General features: G+C 46.9%; 2 protein-coding genes and 1 long non-coding RNA gene across 10 annotated transcripts in view; 2 read left to right on the top strand and 1 right to left on the bottom strand.

Moving 5' to 3' along the window:
* FAM3D (FAM3 metabolism regulating signaling molecule D) overlaps positions 1-8,670 on the top strand; it is a 31,124-nt gene extending 22,454 nt beyond the window's left edge. For all 6 annotated transcript variants that reach the window (XM_077324972.1, XM_077324971.1, XM_077324973.1 and 3 more), the window contains 6 exons: positions 531-654; positions 776-834; positions 3,262-3,312; positions 4,988-5,072; positions 5,643-5,769; positions 7,656-8,670. In XM_077324972.1, the coding sequence (XP_077181087.1) occupies positions 531-654; positions 776-834; positions 3,262-3,312; positions 4,988-5,072; positions 5,643-5,769; positions 7,656-7,745 (536 nt within the window). In that variant the 3' untranslated portion in view covers positions 7,746-8,670. The remainder of the gene's footprint in view (positions 1-530; positions 655-775; positions 835-3,261; positions 3,313-4,987; positions 5,073-5,642; positions 5,770-7,655) is intronic.
* LOC143831719 (uncharacterized) overlaps positions 5,488-23,947 on the bottom strand; it is an 81,939-nt gene continuing 63,479 nt past the window's right edge. For both annotated transcript variants that reach the window (XR_013228943.1, XR_013228944.1), the window contains exons 5-6: positions 7,969-8,032; positions 5,488-5,930 (exon numbers count right to left, since the gene is read on the bottom strand). This is a non-coding gene — a long non-coding RNA (uncharacterized LOC143831719). The remainder of the gene's footprint in view (positions 5,931-7,968; positions 8,033-23,947) is intronic.
* The window catches only part of FAM107A (family with sequence similarity 107 member A), a 66,640-nt gene continuing 61,176 nt past the window's right edge, over positions 18,484-23,947 (top strand). For both annotated transcript variants that reach the window (XM_077324980.1, XM_077324979.1), the window contains exon 1: positions 18,484-18,585. In XM_077324980.1, the coding sequence (XP_077181095.1) occupies positions 18,508-18,585 (78 nt within the window). In that variant the 5' untranslated portion in view covers positions 18,484-18,507. The remainder of the gene's footprint in view (positions 18,586-23,947) is intronic.

The following is a 23,947-nucleotide window of genomic DNA, read 5'->3' as shown; positions in this document are numbered from 1 at the left end:
CTCTCCAGGGCCTAATCTGCACACAAAGGATAATGCACTTTCAATGTGCTTTGGCAGCTGGATTTTCCAGTGCAGAACAGGAAAATCTACTTCTAAAGTGCATTCAAAGTGCATTATCTATTGTGTGCAGACTAGGCCCAGGTTGCTTCCGGCACTACAGTTCTGAATGCCAAATAAATGCTTCAGAAGCTGGTATAACTCGCTCAACTTGTCTCTTGGATACTGCACACGCCGGAGGTACAAAAAGGCCAAGCCAGAGGCAGGCCTGGGCCATGGAAGAAGCACAGCTAGAGAAGTTGGGAGATTTTCCAGACTATACACTCTTCTCCCTCACCCTGGCCTGTGCCTTCCAGTTGAGCGTGTCCAGCATAAAATATAAAAGGGAAGAGTCTCTTGCTCTGACGCCCACAAATGCCCGGGAACGAAGCCTGCGAAACACAGCAGCTGAGCACCCAGGCTTACAGTGTGAGGAAACTGAATGATCTAAGGAGGGTTTGGGGGGGTCTCTCTCTCTCTCTCTCTTTCTCCAGGAGCATCGAAACTACGAAATAAATGTGGCAATGACAAAAGCTGCCCTGAACACACCTTTGCTTTCAGGATTGTCAGTGGCGCAGCCAATGTCGTTGGACCTTCCATGTGCCTTGAGGGTACTGTGTAAGTTCTGTGCAATATACATCGTGTCCTGTGGCATGGTTGTTATTTCATTCATGAATGGTTACGGCATTCTTCCTACCAGGCTTCAGCGACTCTTCTTTCTTCTTGCTGCTCTTTTTAGATTTATGAGCGCTGTCAAAAATAACATCGGACGGGGTTTGAACGTTGTTCTTGTCAATGGTGAGTTTCTCCAAGGTGATGCTAACTTTCTGTCAAGCATAAGTGTCATGTTCGTGACAGTTCTCCCCAAGAAGGCAACACTGAGTCTTAGAAGAAGTGTTGTTTTTATACCCTGCTTTTTACTACCCAAAGGAGTCTCAAAGCAGCTTACAATCAACTTCCTTTCCTCTCCCCACAGCAGACATCCTGTGATGGGACTGAAAGAGCTCTGACAGAACTGGTCTGTGAGAACAGCTCTATCACAACTGTGGCTAGCCCAAGGTTACCCAGCTGCCTGCACATGGAGGAGTGGGGAATCAAACCCAGCTCGCCAGATTAGAGGCTGCCTCTCTTAACCACTACACCAAGACCCTTCAGTAGTTTATTGGAGAGACATACTAACGGCTTCATAGATCGCTTCATTTCTGAAACTGACCATATGCATAGTTGGAGACAATAATACAGCGTAGCTCCCCCCCCCTCCCCCAGGTAGTTTCACACAGGCTGTGGTCTTAAAGAATGTACTCCCTTTTTTTCAAAGTGACAGTACAATTTACAACTTACAGCAGGAAGAGCAGTCATAACACACTGGTTGCGTTAAGATGTCAGATGACCCCAGAGGCCGCAGAGCACTTGGGAAAACAAGAGGGGGCAACTCCAAGGAGTGGAACCAACCAACTGCATAAGGGGCACTTCAGTCAAAGTGATACGTCAGAGGCCAGGGTGAACATGACAATGAGGTTACTCTTCAGATCTCTTTACCATTTCCTTGTGTACCAGGTACAGAGAGAATCCTGCCTGCATCAGGTCCCTGTCCATCTCTTTGTAATACGCGTTTTAAAAGAAGAAACACCTTTTTGTCATTGGCTTTATAAGATTATTGTAACAAGATAACCAACATGTATGCTTTAAAAGAGGGGTTGGCTCTGCTGGCACTTTGGGGGGTTTGAGAAGAAGAACGTGGTGCCAAAAGGCTATTAACCACAAAAATGGGGACTGGGGACAATCACAAAATACTGGGAGGTTCCTAGAAGAAAGCAGTTGTTTCCAAACTGGTGTTCTCTGACTTCTGTAGCCGGTAGCCAGAAGGCAGAATGATCTTAGGGTATAGAGTAGCCTAGAAATGCTGTTGTAGCCAAGTCCGCTTTTGATTGCAGTTAAGATTAGCCGGATTTTTGGTCCAGGAACTGATTAGCTTTCCCAGGCGCTCTGGGCAGGGGGGTTTGTTATCCATCTGTGATCTGCTTCTGGGCTTCTAGCACTAGGCATGCATAAATTGTAGGCTGAAACATTAAGGGACCTGTATCCTCCCTTGCCTGGGCAATAAAATGGAGTCAGTCCCCCCCCAGTTCTCATAAAATGTTAAGATAAGAGGACTGACCTTGAGAAAACAGGTTCCCATCTGGCAGAGTGGAATGGAAAATAATACTGTTGGGGGTGTAAAGAAGCCGGAATAGTTTACCTCTGTGTGCTTTTTTTTTTTTTTTTTTTTTGGGGGGGGGAACCAAGCAAACTAAGGAAGTCATCTGCTAGGGTTACCAACCTCAAGGAAGGGTCTGGAGTTCTTCTGGAATCTGAATTTATCTCCAAACTATAAAGTCTTGGCAAGAGGGAGCATAAGATAGAAGTCCAGTGGCACACTAATGACTGACAACATTTATTTCAGCATGAGCTTTCTTCAGATTGGGGGGGGGGGTTATGCACAGAGACTGCTGGGATGTCACCTTGGTTTGGAACAGTAAGTGACATCACAACACTCTAAGGATTTCCAGATCTCTGGTTTTTGCCTTAGAGATATGAACAATTCCTGAAGGGTCATGACTTCACTTCCTGTTCCAAGATAGGAAGTGAGGTGCCAGCATCAGTCATTTTCTCTGCCCATATAAGAACCAACTCTTCTTCTTCAGTAACATCAGGGCTCTCTCAGGCTCACCTCCCTCACAGGATGTTTGTTGTGGGGAGAGGAAAGAGAAGGTGAATGTAAGCCGCTTTGAGACTCCTTCGGGTGGAGAAAAGCAGAATATAAAAGCCAACTCTTCTTCTTCAGTAAGATCAGGGCTCTCTCAGGCTCACCTCCCTCACAGGATGTTTGTTGTGGGGAGAGGAAAGAGAAGGTGAATGTAAGCCGCTTTGGGACTCCTTCGGGTGGAGAAAAGCAGCATATAAGAACCAACTCTTCTTCTTCAGTAATATCAGTGCTCTCTCAGCCTCACCTCCCTCACAGGGTGCCTGTTGTGGGGAGAGGAAAGGGATGGTGACTGTAAGCAGCTTTGAGACTCCTTTGGGTAGAGAAAAGAGGCATATAAGAACCAATCTTCTTCTTCTAGTATTCTTTGACTAAAATGTCTGGCTATTCCGTTTTCCAAATAGCCAGAAAAGAAGAGCTGAGCAAAGTGCGTGTGTACATTTGACCCATTAAAAGTTGTTGTGTTTCCATTCAACATCTAGGAACGAATGGCAACCTCATCAAGATGGCTGCCTTTGACATGTATTCTGGAGGTAGGTGCCTTTCTCCATTCCACAGTGCTATTGCATACCTAGTCCTGGGTGTTGTCTGCTCGGGGCTTTGTACCCACCCCCAGTTCAAATGAATCCCTCCTATCTACACTGAATTTGATCTCCATTTTGATTTTGGACGCTTTAAATTTTCACCCTGCAACATGCATGGTGACCTGGAATGACCCTACCTTTCCCCCACGATATCCAGAACTGGATATAACCCTCGATATTTGAAAAATCGCCTTCAGTAAGTGTGCAGATTTCTGCTTTTTGCAAATTAACTTCCTTCTCTGTGCCTCGGAGAAAAGCAGGCTGCCCCTGATTGGCCAGGGCGTCAGTTCAAAGACTTCCTGGATCCTGGTTGCAAGGCATGTCTTTAAGTAACTGCACTCCAGAAGCCCTAACTTCTCTCAGCAGAGATTTGCCTCTTGGATTTATGCCCCCTCCTCTGTTGTCTCCAATGATCTCCCCCCCCCCATTCAAGAAATGAAAGAAAGAGGTTCCTGCTGTGCTTGGCTCCCCTCCCCACTCTGAGCTTCCCCAATCAAGTGCAGAACATTTCCTGTTTCAGTGGGGGGGGGGGAGAGAATAGAGGAAGATCCAAGTTCAAATCGATCTAAATACAGCAGGATCCACAAGGGGAAAAAAAGTAAGTGCAGAATCAGCCCTGGACTGTTGGTAGAACATGAGTGGGTGTTGCCAACCTGCATAATTTCTCATACTGAAATGACCTGCCGGGTTTTGTATATGGGGAGGGGGTCCTTTCTTAATTTCAATGTTGTTTTAAAATTTTATTTTGTTTTATAGTCTCCTTTCCTGAATCCAGTATAAGATTTAATGCTGCAAACTGCTGGATCTTACAGCATCAGGATCAGTGAAGATAAACTTGAGCCCACTTTGCAGAGTGCTGTGTACAGACAGCATCCTTACTGCTTCCATAAGCAGAAGCAGGGAATTGGTAGAAAGGGTTGCCTCTATTCTCTCTTCCCCACCCACCCACTTTCCCATAGAATCATAGAATTGGAAGGGACCTCTTGGGTCATCTAGTCCAACCCCTGCACTATGCAGGACACTCACATCTCTATTACTCATCCATTGTAACCTGCCACCCCTTGAGCCTTCACGGAATCAGCCTCTCCATCAGATGGCTACCCAGCCTCTGCTTAAAAATTTCCAAAGATGGAGAACCACCACCTCCTGAGGAAGCCTGATCCACTGAGGAACTTCTTCCGGATGTTGAGAGGGAATTTCTTTTGAATTAATTTCATCCCATTGGTTCTGGTCCGTCCCGCCCTCCAGGGCAAGAGAGAACAACTCTGCTCCATCCTCTCTATGGCAGCCTTTTTAAATACTTGAAGATGGTTATCAGATCCCCTCTCAGTCATCTCCTCTCCAGGCTAAACAGACCAAGTTCCCCCATGATTGTTAATGTGCTATCATGGACACATCATTGTTAGCCGCCACGAGCCTTTGTGGGAGTGATGGAATATAAATATAATAAATGAGGGCTGATGAGGCGTCTTCATTTGGGGATCCTCTTTTCTCCTCGGCTATTGTATATTTACAAACCGGCGCACCCAGAGGCTTGAGAAGCTGCAGTTGTTAATGTGATCACTAGATGGCAGAATAAGGAGGCGAACAGAGGAAATTCAGTCCTTTCCTTTTTGTTTTTCAGACGTTAAAGATTTAGTGGCGTTCCTGCAGGGGATTGAGCTAGGCTCCCTTGTCCTCATCGCCTCCTACGATGACCCAGCCACAAAGTAAGAAAATGAAATATGTCACGCTGAACCATCCTTGACCCGCAGTCTTGCTTCGTTTTCAGACTATAAGGCGTGACATAATGATGTGACCTTGCTGAAAAACACAGGTGAAGCCATGTTGAGTCAGGCTGATGGCCCTCCCAGTCCAACCCTCTGTGTCACACAGTGGGCAAAACCCAGGTACCATCAAGAGGTCCCCCAGTAGGGTCATAACTCCCTCTGTTGCCCCCAAGCACCAAGAATACGGACCTTCTTGGCTCCAGACAGAGTATTTCATTACAACCCAGCAAGGGGGTGATGGGAGGTTGGATCTAATCTTGACCTTCAGAACGCCAGAGCTTAACTCCATGTTTCTCCACCACCACCCCTTTAAATGGGCTTGTTAAATCCGTGGGTTCAAGGAAGCCAGGACCACTGAGAGTTCAACCAGCACTTTATTGTGATCCCAGCATGATGCCACAAGAGGCAAAAGCGAACTGAGACCCCTCCCCTCTCTGAAGAACCCCAGTTTATATACAGCCTCTTATGCTGTCCTCCTTCCGAGGTCTTTCAACCCTTTCTACTTCTTAGGCTGAATGATAAAGCGCGGCAATTGTTGACGGAACTCGGAAGTCACTACGCTGTCAAGCTTGGATTTCGGGACAACTGGGTGTTCCTCGGTGGGAAAGGCCTCAAAGGCAAATCTCCATTTGAACAGGTACAGTTGCTACAATCCAGACGAGTGTCTTTTTGCACGGATGTTGGGTGCAGTGCCAGAAGTGTTGCATTTGCCCTCCGAATGAATGACAAACAGGGCAAGAACTGGCCTTATCCATGGGGATGGGTGGGGCTGTGTCAATAGAATACCAAAGTGGATACCTGTAGTGGAAGAAGAAAGTTATTTAAATCAAGACACTTACCCTTTCCACAAAGTGAAATCCCCTTCTAAAGGAAGAACATCATGGGCATATAGAGTTGTCAGCTCTGAATTCAGAGTTGGGGGGGGGGGGGGGTTGGAACCTGTGGAGGTAGGGTTGCCAACCTCCAGGCGGCTCAACATGAAGACCGTGAGAGGCAAATATAAGATGCAAATTCCAAGTTTATTTTGCGCTACCCAGAGCTTCAACAAAGTCTTCCGTATTTTAACTCCCTTATGACTAGCTTAAGAGCCTCTTGTGGCGCAGAGTGGTAAGGCAGCCGCCTGAAAGCTCTGCCCATGAGGCTGGGAGTTCAATCCCAGCAGCCGGCTCAAGGTTGACTCAGCCTTCCATCCTTCCGAGGTCGGTAAAATGAGTACCCAGCTTGCTGGGGGGTAAACGGTAATGACTGGGGAAGGCACTGGCAAACCACCCCGTATTGAGTCTGCCATGAAAACGCTGGAGGGCGTCACCCCAAGGGTCAGACATGACTCGGTGCTTGCACAGGGGATACCTTTACCTATGACTAGCTTATCGTGAGTCAAACAGTTTCTGGTAACATGAGAGTTTGAAGGGAGTCTATGCCTGTTAGCAGCTCTAGACAAGGTTGAATTGGAATTCTGAGGAAGATTTTTGCTTTGAAAGCAGTGTTACGGGAAACTGTTCAATCCTTGATTAACTAGGACATTCTCGATAAGCAAGGTTAAATAAGGCAGACTTTGTTGAAGCTCTCGCTACCGCAAAATAAACTTGGAACTTTCATTATAGATTTGCCTCTCACGGTCTTCTTGTTTAGCGACCCGGACTGTGTGACCAATTTATCTTTGCGATTTTAACCTGTTGGTAGCTAGGGATCTCCTACTATTACAACTTATCTCCAGGCTACAGAAATCAGTACCCATGAAGAAAATGGCCATTTTGAAAGGTGGACTCTATGGCAAGGGTAGTCAACCTGTGGTCCTTCAGATGTCCATGGACTACAATTCCCATGAGCCCCTGCCAGCGTTTGCTGGCAGGGGCTCATGGGAATTGTAGTCCATGGACATCTGGAGGACCACAGGTTGACTATCCCTGCTCTATGGCATTATACCCCATTGAAGTCCCTTCCCTGCCCAAACCCTGCCCTCCTGAGGCTCCACTGTTATCCCAAAAACTCTGCGAGAAATAGGGGAATTGGCCATGCTTAAGGTGGATAACCAGCAAGGCTCTCTTGCAGTGTTTATGAGGTAATTAAGCCCTTTCGGGATCCAAGGCAGACAGCCAATACTTTTAAAATTAAGATTGTCGCTTTATTTACAGAATAAGACAAGTCAAAACTAAGCACATTCGGCAGAAAGAAATAAGATAGGATATTGCCCACAATGAGGTCTGTTTGCCATAGGTACTGATCCAGAGTTTCTGGCACCATAGAATATCATCCAAGGGTCTGGTTTCACTGGTAATACCCCCTCTCCCAAGGTATTTCCCAACCCAAAGCTGTCAGCCCTATTTGTAGGACAGGGTTTGGGAATGGGAGAACTGATCTACATCACCTGGGGGTCCATTGTAATTCTGGCGTGTGCCGATGTAACTACCAAATCAGGAAGCGAGGGGAATGGGGAGCACAAAGACAAGTGCCAAAACAAAACAAAATTAAGCGAGAAGCTCCAAGTGTAAGTAACAGCAGCGTCTCCTTTTGCTTCTGCAGTACTTGAAAAACAATAAGGACTCCAATAAATATGACGGCTGGCCTGAAATGCTGGAGATGGAGGGTTGTGTGCCTAAGAAGATCGACTAGCGGTGGGCTCGTGACAGAACTTCTGTGCCCTCCAGGTATACATGACTCCACCCTCTGGTGCTGACATTTACTTTGGCACAGGCCCATACGCCTTGTGGAGCCCAACATCAAGCCACTTGCCTCTTGACAGCAGCCCAGGAGGCACGGAATAAACTTTCTGGCCTCTTCCAAAACAGAACTTTAGCAGTTGCCGCAGTGTTGGGAAATCAAAAGATGAACTCACCGACGCATCTGGACAAGCTATGCCACAACACTGGACGATGAGATGGGCACAATAATAGAAGACCCTGGAGGAGAAAGAAACGGATGTTTAAATGGTCTAAGAGGGCTACATTTTGAAAAGCAAAGGAGAAGATGCGTTTCCCGACAGATTTTGTTTTAAATGCCACGGCTATTTAAGGTGTGAGAATTGCTACTATTTAGGATTATTCCTAACCTTCCAACCCCAAAAGAGGACATTTCCAGCAGGTTTTTTTTTTTAAGAACCCAAAAGAGGACAGGCATCAAGAAAAGAGGATTTGTCCTCTAAAAAGAGAACATCTGGGAACCCTAGAGTTGTTCCCTAAGGAATACGTTCCATACCTGATGTTTCAACTCATTTGTGGTTATTCTGCATATGAATATAAATCCCTTACAGGCTGGTGTGCCTAATTATTGAAATGGACTTCTATGTCAGGCATGCATAGGACAAAATCAGAGTGAGCATGGCTGTGTCAAAATTCTTATCCTCCTGTCATTCTTAGGAAGTCGAAAAGAATAACATCAAATGTTAGCCACTTTTACCACTTAACTTCTTGAAAGATGAGTGGGGGGATCTCCCCCCCCCATCTACACACACACACACACACACCACAATCTCTCTCCACCCCCTTACATATATTTATTTATTTTATATTTTTAATTTTAAGAAAAAAATAATATAAAAGGGATACAAAAAGAGAAACGGTTATATAGCCAATCATATTTCCCAAAGATATATAGAACAAAAAAACACCATATGTATGTCCCCAGCATCCTCGTCATCTTTACAGTGGTCCTTACTTCAGACATTTTAACTTCTAAACATTATAACTAGTCAGTTTTACCACTATATTGTTAATTTTCATCATAGCTACATATTCTATATTTCACAGTTCATCATTTCTACATAATAACTGTAACGGTTAATGTATGATATCTCATAATAAAAAAGAAGTTTTAAAAAATCCAGGTTTTTATATATCTATATTCACATTTTGTTCACATTTTGCTTTTGCATTGTAATCCGTTTGCTATATATTTGTATACTATTTTAAATTTCTTGTTCTCAGTTTGTCTCCTGCTTTCATAATAAACTCGCCGTCTCTCCACAAATGTCAACATTGATCTGTTTTCCAGCTAGGACATTAATTTTGCCATCCCTGCATAATCAGCCAGTTTATTTTCCCATTCTTCTAAACTTGCTCAGACACCAGGGTGTAAACTGCATGGAGCTTTTTTTCCAACCCCAGGTCGATTCAGTCCCTGCCTTCTACACAGAATGCAATTTCCGTTTGGATTTGGGGCGATTTAAATTTTCCTTCTGCAGCAAGAAGGATTGATCCGGAGTGACCCTACCTTTATTGTGCAATATCTTAGAGTGCTTTTAATCCTGAATATATTATAAAATCGCATTGTTTTGAATCTGGGCTCTCCTTTGTGGTAGGGAACCCATGATTGGCCACAGGTGGTTATGTGATAAGCCTGCCTTAAAAGAGAAGTCCCTAATTTCTCTCAACTTCTGTTAGTCTTGGATTTTTTTTTTCTGCCTTCTTCGATCATCTTACACCCCCCCTTCAAGAAAAGAAAGGATTCTTTCCTCCCTCCTCTGACTTCTTGGATCCTCTCCCCCCTTCAAGAAAACAAAGAAAGAGTCTCCGCCTCCCCCCCCCGCCTCTTCTGAGCCTCCCTAACCACGTGCAGAAGACTTTCCTGTTTCAATGGTGAGGGGGGGGGGGGAGAGGAAGACTCGAGTTCAAAGCGATCTGAATTCAACAGGATTGACAACGGAATAAACAAAGTTAAGTGCAGACTCTGCCCAGGTTTCCATTTAGATTATTCTAGCTGCTACCACCATATTTTCAAATCTTTTCCAAAACTTTTGGTAATTTGTCAGGCACTATTCCTAGTAACCTCTATTCTGGGCTTTGTACATTTATTTATTCATTTCACATCTCTGTGCTGCTTCTTAAAACAGCAACAGGGGCTCCCAGCGCTGTGATAATAAGAATGACAACAATGGGCAACTTGAAACCAAACCATAGCAATACAATTAAAACAAAGCATGAAAAGTCATCCTGCAAACATCAGCATGCAGACCAACAGCGGACCCTCCATTCTTCCCGTCAGCTTTTTTCACTGTCCATTGAGAGGCTGCAACAGAATTAAAAAATACGACTTGTTCAGATGCCACAGAACTCCTGTGGTTTCCACATTGCGGACAGGCTTGTGTGGCTGTCAGCACAATGAAGCATCAGTGGGTCTTCCCCATGGCGGGTTTGCCTGCAGTTTTCCTAACCCCATTTCCCCGTAGCAGCCATCCCCCCACTGTGGCCACTGAGAAGCGTTTGTTGTTTGTTTTAAAGCAGGGGTAGTCAAACTGCGGCCCTCCAGATGTCCATGGACTACAATTCCCAGAAGCCCCTGCCAGCATTCGCTGGCAGGGGCTCCTGGGAATTGTAGTCCATGGACATCTGGAGGGCCGCAGTTTGACTACCCCTGTTTTAAAGCATCCGCTGAGCATTACATTAATATGATCCTATAAGAATATTATGTGCAACACATTCTCTGATGTCTCCACTTTGTAAAAGAGCCCCGACCCACTTCTATTGCCTGTCCACTTAAGTCTACATAATGGAAGAGACTCAACAGAAGGGGCTGGAGTCACTTTGACAATGAAATCTGGGGATTCAGAGGAATTGTTACATGTATTGTTATAATAACAATATGACAATATTCACTTGCTGATTTTTTTTTTAAAGAGATGGTGGCTGGAGGGAGGAAATGGCTGCCAAGGGGAGAGTTCCTGTATGACACCCACAACATACTTCCTGTATGACACCCACAACAACTTCCTGTATGACACCCACAACAAAGCTTAGGCCTTCCCCTTCCCCCTGGTAAATCCCTCCCCCTGCCAGCCAGGAGACTGACATCTGGCAGTAGGGTCTGGTGCAGCTTCATGATCGAAGTTTTGTTTTTTTCCTTATTAGTGTGTAACTTTTGTACCAGACAGTCTATGTTTGTGTATCTTTAATTTTTGCCCGCCTGGACATTGGCCACCGTACGCCCAGTGGGGGTTGGTAACCAAGGCTTGCCTTTCTTAATGCTATTCAGTGGGATCAGGTCTCAGCTGAGGTTCAGCTTGTACCATATCTTCTTAGCGAGTGTACACAGCATCAAGCCATTAATGCTATTAGAGGGATCTAAAGCCACAGACAGCAAAGGACTGTGTTTTTCGGCTCAGGCTCGTTCGCTCCAGGCCTGCCCCCTTCCATTATGCAACGGTATTGTTCAGTCCTTTTCTATGGGCAGCCGCAAGAATTTGGCAGGGGGGGGAGTGCAAGAACTGTGCGACCGCAGGAGCCCAGCAGCGGCTTCGGCTTGGGCAGCGACAATAAACCCTCTGGTCATTTCTCCCCCGATGGATCTCTGGTCGGGCTTCTTCCCTAGGTCCTTTGGCCAACTCTGCACTGGGCTGAAGAGCAAATGGAGGGAGAGGGGAAGAGAGGAAGGAAGATGCCACAAAGCTCCCCCCACCCCCTCCCCATCGAGAAGAAATTCCGGCACTCCCAGGGCCCGGCTGTGCCAAGCAGGTTGAATTCCTTCTCAGGAGCCCTTCTGCCATCCGCAGCATCTTGCTGTGTCAACTCTGATTACTCTAATCTTCAACAGGCTTCCACAATACGGAGCCCTGCTCAGAAGTTGGGCATGAAAGCCGCCTTTGTGTGTCGCCTCTGGCAGTGTGCGAGCCGCTTGTTAGGTATATAAAAGATGAATGCTTTACATGCCAGGCTGGACCGTCGAGGGGGGGAACGTCGCTGCTTGCCGCCTTGAAGATCCCGCAGTGGTCCCTCAGCCCTCCTTGCTCTGCGGGTGGACCGGGGGGCCAGGAGATGTACGTCTGAACCCGGCAGGCGGAATGAGACTGTCTGCGAACGGTGGCCCAGGAAGCATGACCAGATAATAAGCGTTCCCGGAAGAGCCGGTCCTGCCTTCCAAGAGAATTCAGAATTGTTGGCTGAGGACGTCACCAGATACATAGAATCATGGGGGCGGCCCATGGGAAAAAGGTAATGATTTTTTTTTTTTGGCTTGGGATTTGGGTTCTGGAGGAGATGGGACTGCCTAGCAACTCAGAATTAACTCATTAAGCCTCTGATGGGTGTGGGAGGTATCAAACAGTTAAAGGATGCTGTCTTGAGCAGGTATCTGGAGAGGAGAGGGATCGGGGCTTTCAAGAAGTCAAATGTAGCTTTTGCACCCAGGTCAGGCTGATAAATTAGCCATCTGGTGCAAGAGGCGGGGGGAAAGTTTCACAGAGCTGAGCTGGAGAGCAAGAACAAAAAACGACAGGGGTAGCTTGGTGTGGTGGTTAAGAGCCGGCGGACTCTTGTCTGGAGAAGCCAGGTTTGATTCCCTGCTCCTCCACATGCAGCCAGCCGGGTAACCTTGGGGGAGTCACAGTCCTGTTCTTGCAGAGCAGTTCTCTCTGAGCTCTCTCGGCCCCATCTACCTCACAGGGTGTCTGTTGTGGGGAGAGGAAGGGAAGGTGATTGTAAGCCGCTTTGAGACTCTGTCTCCCTAGCTGGCCCCTTTGGGGGATTGCAGGCCGTAAACCAAAGAGCCCTTTGGCTTTTGCCTCTTGGTTCATTCCCTGGGGCTGGCGCCTCTGGCCGCACTCAAGGACTAACTGCGGCTGATTCCTGCTTAACGCCCAAGCCCTGAGAAACTCAGGCCAAACTGGGATCATTGGGTTGCTTCTGTCGGAGGGAGCACCACATAAATTGCTTGTTTATTAAAACCAGCTCTTTGGTTGGGATTTAGCATTTGGGATGAACCGAACGGCACTATAAACTATAAGCCACCTATTGACTGACAAAGCTCATCGATAAGATCCAGGCCAGACTTAAAGTATGAAAATAAATGCCCTGTCTTTTGGGACCGGCTGCTCCACAGTGCCTTCAGATCCTTCTGAGCTGAAACGGAAGGGCCCCTGCTGCCCCTGCTGTGTCCTGATGCTGTGACGGCCTGGGACGCCAGCCTCCCGATGGGTTCTGGGGTTGTCTTAGAAGTACAACTGATATCCTGATCCATTTACGCAGAGAAAATGGCAGCTACGGAGGAAGGGATACCCACATGGTGTGGTGGATAAGAGCAGCAGGCTCTCATCTGGAGACCCAGGTTTGATTCCCCACTCCTCCACATGCAGCCATCAGGATGACCTTGGGCCCACCTACTTCACAAGGTGCCTTCCTCACAAGGTGCCTGTTGTGGGGAGAGGGAGGGATTGTGATTGTAAGCTGCTGTGAGACTCCTTAAGGTAGATAAAAGCAGGACATAAAAACCTACTCTTAGTCTTCTTCTCCCAGTGGGACCTGGGGATCCCCTAGAACAGGGGTAGTCAACCTGTGGTCCTCCCGATGTCCATGGACTACAATTCCCATGAGCCCCTGCCAGCAAATGCTGGCAGGGGCTCATGGGAATTGTAGTCCATGAACATCCGGAGGACCACAGGTTGACTACCCCTACCCTAGAATGACAGCTCAATTCCAGACCAGAGAGATCAGTCCTTCTGGAGAAAATGGATGCTTGGCAGGCTTTCTCAACCAGGGTTTCAACCTGGGGTTTCTTGACTGCACTGGAAGGGTTTCCCAAATGGGTGGGAGTTATTTTTTAATATATTTTTAAAATCTGTTAAACATTAATCAGGTGATATGACCACGTTGACACTCCCCAAACTTAATGGGCCAGGAGGGGGTGGGTTGGGGAAGGGGCCCCATGTGGGCATGGGCACAGCTATGCTTCCCAACCATATACTGCACGATCACGCCACTTCTGGGGTTCTCAAAGCGATTTGTTTCCTAGCTTTCCTGTGCAGTGGTTTCCCCTCTATATTTTGCGGCAGCCTTTTAAACGAAGGAAAACATCGACCGTTTTCCACCACCCCACACAGCTACCAAACCCCGTTTCTTCATCTTTCGCCCTTCCCTCGCTTGTGGTGCGTTCCAACCTCTTCGTTTTATTTCACTCACAAGGCCTCACGACTAAACAAAGAGGCGGACAAAACAGGAGCCATTATCTAGGAGATGAACCACTTCCTCCCCGCGACAAGACTGCCCCTTCCTTCTTTTGGAAAGGGAACTAAACAGCAGACAAGAGAGCCGTGTTTGTGGGAAGCCAAACACAGGACAGCTTTATACCAATCCAGGCCAGGAAAAGCCTCTTTCATTCAGCCTGAGGAGAACCTCGCATGGTTTCAGGGCCGAGCCAGTTCTGCCAGCCACTCAGCCGGCTTGGTCGCGTCTCCGTCGAGGACCTGGCCTGACAGGACTATAAAAGAGGAGATTTCTGAAAAGCCTGCTCCTTTCACATGCCCTTTTTAAAAATGTGTCTCCCCAGAAGCGGTGGCTGGCCGTGAAAGAGCCCCCCGAGAGGGACGGAAAGGTGGGTTGGGGAATTGATTTTCCGGCTCGCGGAGCTAGGTTTGGCTCCCGCTGAGCGTTTGACAAGATGGAAAATGCTGTTCTGTGACCGGGCAACAGGTAGAGCCGGTGCCAGCAGCTGGGGAACCTGGGTAGCTGCCCAGAGTCATTCGTCTGCAAAGGGGACCCAGGCCAGTCGCTGCCAGCCAGCGGGACGGCTCCATTTTGTTCCCTTCTAAACTCTTAATCACAGGAACAGGCTTCCTCGGGAGGTGGGGGGGGGGGGCTCTCCATCTTTGGAGATTTTTAAACAGAGGCTGGATAGCCATCTGACGGAGAGGCTGATTCTGCGAAGGTTCAAGGGGGTGGCAGGTGACAGTGGATGAGCGATAGGGTTGGGAGCGTCCTGGAAAGTGCAGGGGGTTGGACTAGATGACCCAGGAAGCCCCTTCCAACTCTATGATTCCATGATTCAATGATCCTCTAGCGTTGCTGGCCTCCAGATGGGCCCTGGAGCTCCAACCAGAATTACCACTGAACTCCAAACTTCAGAGATCATTCCTCCTGGAGAAAATGGCAGCTTTGGAGGATGGACTCTGTGGCATTATGCTCTGTTAAGGTCCCTTCCCATCCCATAATCCACATTCCTTAGGGGCCACAACCAAATCTCCAGTGATTTCCAAGCCGGAGTTGGCAGCTGTAGCCATTGCATTATTGTTGTCTTACAGAAATCACTTATACCTAAATTTGTGGACAAGACATTGTCATTGCTCAAGCACTGTGATAACCCTATATTTGGCAGTCTGTGCATGAGACCTAAGAGAAAGCCAGTGTTCAAAGACTGCAGAGCTCTTCAGTTGATAGCCCACCCTCGTCTTGTGAGAATCTACAAGGGGTGGAGAAGTGACCACTTGTGCCATAAATGGCATGTGAGGAAAGGCAGGCGAGGGGAAATTACCTCCACAGCGGTAGATTGGTCAGTAACGATAACTATGCGCTAGAGATGCCAGCCTCTAGGTTTACACATCATCTCCAGGCTACAGAGATCAATTCCCCAGGCTCCATCTCCAAATCTCCAGGAGTTTCCACATCTGGATCTGGCCACATTCTCCCCCCCCCCTCATCCCGTCAGTGGCAGGGTGAAATCTGGCACTCTTTTTGGTCTAAGCAACAGGGGTGGGGGAGGAAAGGAGGCCATTTTCTCTATTGAAAAAGAAAAAGAAAGACCCTATTGTCTTTAGCATAATGTTTTCCAGCTCACCCAGTAGCATGAAAACTCAGGCTGGACAAACCCTTTGCTGAAGGTTGGCCAAGCTATAGCACTTGTTGGCAAGATCATTCCTGTATGGGCTGATGAATGTTATAGCGCCACTACAGAATGAATTAATTGAATTTATTGTTGAAGCCGAAGCCATAACAACCAAACAAAGTGTTAAAATACCACTAGAGTGGCAGCCCAGAATCTGATTGTATTTATATTCTGCCACTTTCCTCATGATCCTGGGAGGGAGGGAGGGAGTTTAGGCTAAGAATGTGTGTCAGGCTCACAATATCCCAGCAAGCTTCCATAGCAGAATGGGGACTTGAACCTCTCTCCAAGATCCTAGCATGCAGTCACCACATTACCATGGTTTGCAGTATCAGCCGGTTTGGTGCAGTGGTCAAGAACGGTGGCCTCTAATCTGGAGAGCCGGGTTTGATTCCTAACTCCTTTACATGCAGCCAGCTGGATGTCCTTAGGCTAGTCACAGTCCTGAAAGTTCTGTTCTCACAAAACAGTCCTGACAGAGCTCTCTCAGCCCGACCTCCCTTGCAAGATGTTTGTTGGGGGTAGAGGAAGGGAAGGTGATTGTAAGCCACTCTGAGACTCCTCCAGGTAGTGAAAAGCAGGGTATAACAACCAACTCTTCTTCTAACCTCTCTGTAGAATCTTCGAGGCAGCTTCTTTCTCCCCTCCTCTCAGCCTGGAGAGGTCTGAATGGGAAGCAAGAGAGCTACCTAGTGACCCTCTCCTGGCAATTAGGTCCCACTGAGGAAACATCCGCAGCCATTACAGCTCATTAGCGTCCTTTTGTCAAGTTCGTGCACCTGTCATGTCCCATTTTCGATGAATCCACAGACCCACTCAGATAGATCAGATGGAACGTCACAGCAATACAAATAATATGACTGGCATGGATCAGATGTACAGGAGCAGTTGACAAGTTTTCCACAGTAGGCCTGAACAAGTAATCTACTTCTACGGAAAACCTGCAGATGGCAGTGCAAGAATTCCATTGTTTCTGTGTCTAAGCTGCTTCTCCCTTTGCTTTGGCCTCTCTTGGTAAAAATACGTTCACATTACGACTTCTCTTCAGTCAGAGAAACAGAACTGTGAGCTGTGGAACAACGTGCTAGAAATGCAACGTGTCTTTCGGGTTGCATGTGTGCCGAGGCAAATTTCGTGTTGTGGTCACGTGGGGCCATTGCTCTGAGGTCAAGGTGCATTTGATTTACGTATGGCTGGCCAAGGTCTGGTTTGCAGAGGCAGACCGAGGTGGCAGGCAACTAGATGGTCTAGGCCAGGGATTCCCAACCAGGGGTCTGTAGATTCCTGTGGGTCTGAAGAAGCTCCAGAGGGGGTCCTGCCTGGATAAACTTGGCCACAAGCTAGGGAACAGGCTGCCTTCAGCCAGAGGTCTTGGTGGGTAGGTTGTGGATGTAAATATCAAAGGGAGGGGTCATTTATGACATGGTATGGGGGGGTCAGAGCTATCTTCTCAGCTCCTGCCCTTCTTTACGACCTACATGAGGCAAAGTCACTATAGTAGTAGCAGAAGTAGTGGGACGGAGTGAAAGTCGGGCGAAGGGTGTGGATGGTTATGATACTTCTGGGGGCGTGGCAGGGAGGTGTGGCCAGCTGACATCACTTCCAAGGGTCCTCGAAGCCTGAAAATTAATCCTCCATGGCCAAAGGGTCCAAAAAGGCTGATCTAGGCTAACACTGTAGAGTTGGACCTGCTGTCTTTTGGTACCTTTCAGCTCTCTGGCTCTCTGAAACATGAGTGTTTGGATCCTGATGACCATTTCTGCTGACGGACGGCTTCCCATCAGCAGAACGAACCTTCCTCGCCTTCTCCGACTCTCTGTAGCCTGGTGATTTCGTAGTCAGAGTAGTTCAGCAGTGGAATGGGCTGCCTAAGGAGGTGGTGAGCTCCCCCTCACTGGCAGGCTTCAAGCAGCAGCTGGACAGATACTTATCAGGGATGCTTTATGCTGATCCTGCATTGAGCAGGGGGTTGGACTAGATGGCCTCTGTGGCCCCTTCCAACTCTATAATTCTATCCCTTTTGGGGAGAAAGCCTGGCTGCTGCTTGCTTTCACTAAGCCCTGCTGGGAGCCAGTTTCAAAACACCCATATGATTTTTCCAGTTTTCCCTTTTCCTTCCCAACACGGAAATTATGGATTCCTCTTTTCCCCTCCCTCCCCCCCCAAAGTTGGCTCAATAGTGCAATATTACAGCAAGAGTGCAATTGTATGGAGAGCATTACGCCATCTGATACCTCCTGAAGTCTACCATGTTGAGGTCAAGGAATAATGGTAATATAATCTTTGGATGCCAACGCATTTTGGGCACGTGAGCAGGAGATGGAAACGGGAAGACCAAGGGCATACTGACAAATGGATTAAATTGTACCTCAGTTGTAGATTTTTCATCCTGCCTTATCTTAAAAGTTCAGGAGAAGTTAAAGGGCCTTTCAGCCAAATAAACATTCCCCTAGATAATATGTGTGAACTCTTTTTTAAAGTTCCGATGCGTTAGGAGGAAATTAATCATTCGGACAACTCTGACAACGGGAGCTTAGACTCTGAAAAGTTTATATCCCCAAAATTGTGTTGGTTCGTAAAATCTGTCAAACTATTCCAGAGAAGTGATTTTCCTTAAAAGTAAAAGCAAGGCTATACAAATATGGGGATGGGAAACAGACGTGAGGGCTCGTAGGTATAAAACTGGGATTATGGGATTTGCTGTGGGTCATGAGGCACAGAAATCTAGGACATTCCCTCTGCCTTGTTTGTGAAATTCCTTCTCTGTGTCCATTTTGGCCGGTGCCTGAGTATGCTGCCAGCAGAATATGTTTCTATTTATCCAGGCGTCTGGTGCCATGTAGGATTGTTTTTCTGCTGCTTTCTGCTTGTGAGTCTCTTTGATTATTCTTTGTTCTTCGGGGGGGGGGGGTTGCTTCACTATTTAGATGTGTTAATGCTGTATTTCTAACACTGTTGTATGCTAGCTCTGGGTTGGATAGGCTTTAATCAGTAAAATAAGTGAATTAATAGGTCTTGCATGGAGAAAGGCCTGGCTCAGACCCTGGCATCTCAAGCTAAAGGGGACAGAACTCTATGAGGGCCTTGAATAATTTCTGCTGTCCCGTCACAGAGTGCTGAGCTGGAGGGACCAATGGGCAGAGCCAGTGTGGCGTAGTGGTTAAAGAGCGGCAGACTGTAATCTGAAGAACTGGGTTTAATTCCCCACTTCTCCACATGCCACCAGCTGAGCAACCTTGGGCCAATCAAATTTCTCTTAGAATTATTTTCACAAAGCAGTTCTCTCAGAGCTCTCTCAGCCAACACCTACCTCACAGGGTTTCTGTTGTGCGGAGTGTAAAGAAAAGGTGCTTGTAAGCCACTTTGGGACTCCTTCGGGTAGTCCAAAGCAGGGTATAAAAGTTTTCTTCTTCTTATATCAGATAGACAACTGTCATTGAGGCCCAGCAATGCTTCACAATTCCAAGGACAGTACAATGTACTGAATCAAATATAGCAGGGGTAGTCAACCTGTGGTCCTCCAGATGTCCATGGACTACAATTCCCATGAGCCCCTGCCAGCGGTTGCTGGCAGGGGCTCATGGGAATTGTAGTCCATGGACATCTGGAGGACCACAGGTTGACTACCCTTGAAATATAGGACTGGCTGAGCCAAACACATTTTCAATCCCTTTGATGTGTGGCATTTTAGGTCACGGAAGAAATGGGAATAGAATGAGTAGACAAAGCCCTGTTTTTTCACTTAACAAATGATTTTTATTTACTTGAGTTTTTGCTGTTGCTTTTAATCGACATTTTAAAGTTATGCCAGCAGTGGGCAAAATATTGAACTAGGATTGTGGGGGACAGTTATATTCAAATCCCTCCTCAGCCCTGGTGCTCTCTTGGTGACCCTCAGTTGAGCACTGCCTCAGTTTAGACCCTCCTTCACAAGATTGTTGCAATTATACTGTGAAACCCCCTAAACTGCCTCCATCTTCAAAAACTATTAATTGATCACAAGTGTCTGCAGAGAAAATCAGCATCCAGTGGTAACTGAACGTTCAAATAAAAAATATCTCTTAGTGTTAGCGACATTCTTACTTCTCTTATCTGGATAACTTTCTTCCATCACTGATCAGTACTATGATGTTAAGCCAGACACCTCTTAGTTGCCTTTCTTCCAGGCTAAACAGACCAAGCTCCCCCAATCTTTCCTCATACTTGGTCTCCAAACCCCTCACCATCTTTGTAGCCTTCCTCTGGACACACTCCAGTTTCTCTACATCTTTCTTCAGTTGTGGTGTCCAAGCTTCATTTTGTTGGATGTATAGATAGAAGAAGAGGAGTTATTTTTATACCCTGCTTTTTATTACCCAAAGTGTAATAACTTACAAAGTAAGTTACAATCACCTTCTCCTCCTATCCCCCGTGAGGTAGGTGGGGCTGAGAGAATTCTGACAGAACTGCTCTGTGAGAACAGCTCTAACAGGACTGTAGCCCCAGGTCATCGAGCTGGCTGCATGGAGGGGGAGAGTGGGGAATCGAACCCAGCTCTCTAGATTAGAGGCCACCATTCTTAACCACTACACCAAGCTGGCTAGTACCCAGAGAACTCCCAGAAGTACAAATGACCTTCAGACTACAAGGATCATTTTCCCTAGAAACTATGGCTGCTCCGGAGAGTGAAGCCTATAGCATCAGCTCCCTGCTGGACTCCTTTTCCTCCCCAAACTGCTCTCTCTGGAGATTCAGACCCACTCTCTATGAATATGTAAACTAGGCCCAAGGGTGCTAGGGATCTCTAGTAAAGAGGTCCCAGCACCCTCACTAAACTACAGTACCCAGGCTTTTGTGAGAGAACCACAACTAGAATAAAAATAACTTCTTTGTTTTTAGCATCGCTATTCCCTGAGTGCACATTGAGATCAGGTCTCACCAGGTCTAATATAGTTCGTGAACCTGCTGTGCGGCATGACTGCCAATAAGCTAGCTCACAGTGCCTGGCGGTTTATGTCTCTTTCTGGCTGGTAATGTAGACACCTTAATATTTCATAATCAGCAGGTCCAGCCCACAGTTCCCTTCTCAGTTCATGAGATCAGTTTTTGAATACGTCGATGACTGCCTTGTAAAGGCCCTCGTAAGAAAGAGCAATTAAATCTACATTATCGGTACTTAGGTTATGGGCAGGCTGACAGCGGGCTTTGTGGATGAAGCCCCAATCAAAGCCGCAGCACTAGAGATTAGTGACAGCGGCATGCCTTTTGTTGGGAAGTGATTCAGTGTTATCCAGGGGTAGGATAATTATTGCATGATTAATAGCATAGAAGAGCGGGTGTGATGAGCTGGCGCTGGTATTGCATGCTGTCTTTCAAGAGCGCTATTACGCAAAAGATTTGTGCGGAACGCAATCCCTGGGGAACGAAGTCGCTGGGGAATCTTTGTTCTCAAGGGCCACACTGGCGGTTGTTCAGTGGTTACCATTTCATATTCACTTGAGTATTGCTATTGCTAATAATGATGATAATAATAATAAAAATATCTTTAGCCCACCTTTCCAAGTTGCTCAGGGCAGATAACAGCATTCATAAAAACATCATACAAAATATCTTTAAAACATTGTTAGCCTGGATCTAATTGCCCCCAATTATATTTATCCCAGACAGAGGGGTTTGGGATCAGAAGCCGATTTCGCTCTCTTTCTCCTCAGTGGTAAAGCCAAACTTCATTAGTGGTTGTTATTTTGGGCCTCACCCGTAGGCCTGAAGGAATAGCTCCATTTTGCAGGCCCTGCAGAACTGGACGAGGTCCCAAAGGGCTCTGCTAACCCTCAGAGCATATCCCACCTTTCTGGGACAGGGTCAAAAAAGCCCTGACACCCCTCCTCCCCACCCCACAGTCTGAGACTAGTGGAGGACAGAGAACTTGGCCGGGGCTAGTTCTTTAAGGATCTGTTTCACAGTCCAATTACAGCAGTCTCTGGAGTGGGGCCCTAGGTAGTGACAGACTGCGGCGGTGGTAGGACTGGCCCAGGGCAGCCTGGAGCAACAGCAGAGGCCCCTGGGGCTGTTGGTATTGCAGCAATGGAGGGACTGGGCACAGCCCAGGTGTGGTAGCAGTGGTGACCTGGCACTTCTCCAGTGATTCGACTTCCCAGGTGGAGGTGGGATGGATGGAGGCTCTCTGTGCGATGTTGATCAGCAGTAGCAGCGGGGCTGGACTCAGTGTGAGTCCCCTGCAGTTCGTGTGGTGTTTGGTGGCTGCTGGCAGGTTTTCCTTCTTTGGTTCGATTTCTCTTGGTTCGATTTCTTCTATATTTTTTTTCTTTCTTTTCCTTTTTCCAGGTTGGGTTTGTTGGGACTGACTTCTTTTTGTTTAGGTTAGGGCGTTGTTTTTGTCCTTTGATTTGGCTTCTGGTCTGTTTGTTTTTCCCTCTTTTTTTGTGGGGGGGAGGTTTTTTTTTTTCTTTCCATAGTTTTGATTGGCTTGGGTGTTTCACTTATCATTTTTGATTGATTTGGCCAGATTTTGAGGTTTTGTGGTGGCTTTTTTGGCCTTGGCCGGTTTAATTCGGGGAGCAGTCTGCTTGCTTGATTGCTCCGGCCACCATCATGGATAATTTTTCTTGGATAATTTAGGGCGTTAAGGTTAACACCAGAACCTTAAACCTGATTTGGTCTCCAGTCTGGAACCAATGTAGCTGCGCTCTCCATTGAGTCCCTGTCAGAACATGGGCAGCCACACTTTCCACCAGCTGGAGTTTCTGGAGCAGTTTCTAGGGCAACCCGCAGGAGGGTTTACAGGTTATGTCCATTCAGAAAGAGTTGCCCACATCCGTGAAACACCACACCAACATCGGAGGATGTTTAGCTTGGAATCATCCAACATTTTGTAATCCTCCTTTAGTGGCCATTTTGTGACTTGTCCTCGCTTTGTGGTCCCTCTTGTTATCCTTTCTCAAAATTCCAGAAATGCCCAAATGGCTTTGAAATGAGGAGGCCCTCTACAATAGTCAGTTTGGCCTGTGATAGATCAATGGTCTGACAAGGTATAACAGAACCAGACTATTTTCGCTTCAGTAGGTTTGCCTTATCATCTTCAGGCTGCACCTTTGGATGCTGGAAAGTTGTCTACTGTGGAAAAAAAATGAGGGAGCTTAGAGCTGCTTTCAAACTATAGCCTCAACAGCTTCACTGTGGGTGGCCCACCTGGCTGCATGTGGAAGAGGAACATGGAATCGAAGGTTAGAAGCCAGATTAGAAGTCTGCACACCTAACCCTACACCAAGCAGGCTCTCTGTTTGTAAGGCTGCAGTTAATGGTAAGAAGCAGGAGCATAAAAAAAAAATCCTGGCAAACTTAATCAAGCAGCAGTTGCAGGAGGCCAAATAGAAAAGGAAAAATCACTTGCTAGCAGGCCTAGATTTCCCCTCCAAGTGGTTTGGAACTAATATTTATCAAAGGCAAGTCACTTATCCTAGGCTCCAAACCCATCATGTTTATCTTCCCTCTCTACCCCCTCCGGAAACAAACTTCAAAACGAATCACAGACACACACCAGGGAGCATATGTTTTATTTTTCTATGCGACATCCGGGCTTCACACTGTTTAGTTAGCTCGTTCCCGAGACAGACAGCCTGTCATTCAGTCAAAAGGTTTCAATGAGATGACTCAGAGGCATCATGCCATCTTGTGACCTACTGTGTCCTCCTGCTATAGGAAACTGGAAATGTCAGTGCTCTCAGAACAACAAATTGCAGGATTGTTCAAACAGAACCGCACAACAACAACAACAAGGCTTGATAGAAGTGCACAGACCGTTTCATTCCCGTTGGATTCAGATCATTTGGCTCATGTATTTCGCTTCTTGAAGATCATTTTGACTGACATACCTTTGGAATTGTATTGAGATAACGTCCTCAGCCTTTATTTGTTTCCCAAACGATTTGGGAAGAAACTCTCAGTAGTCATAAACCTCAGACAGGGAATCCTATCTTCTAGCTTTCAGGCAGATAGACAGAAACCTCCCCGTTCTCTAGGCAATTAAAATTCTCACCTGCAGACTATGCTTGGAGCTAGGGTTACTCACCTTGGCTTGGGAAAAATCTGGGCCCATTCTGCACACATTGGATAATGCTCTTTCAATGTTCTTTTGCTGCTGGGTTTTGGTGTGCAGAACAGGAAATTCAACTTCCAAAGTGCATTGAAAGTGCATTATCTAACATGTGCAGAATGGGCCCTGGAGATTTGGG

This window comes from Paroedura picta, chromosome 3 (genome assembly GCF_049243985.1).
Source record: "Paroedura picta isolate Pp20150507F chromosome 3, Ppicta_v3.0, whole genome shotgun sequence".
In the NCBI taxonomy this organism is placed as follows: Eukaryota; Metazoa; Chordata; class Lepidosauria; order Squamata; family Gekkonidae; genus Paroedura; species Paroedura picta.
This window is presented reverse-complemented; position numbering and strand designations above follow the sequence as displayed.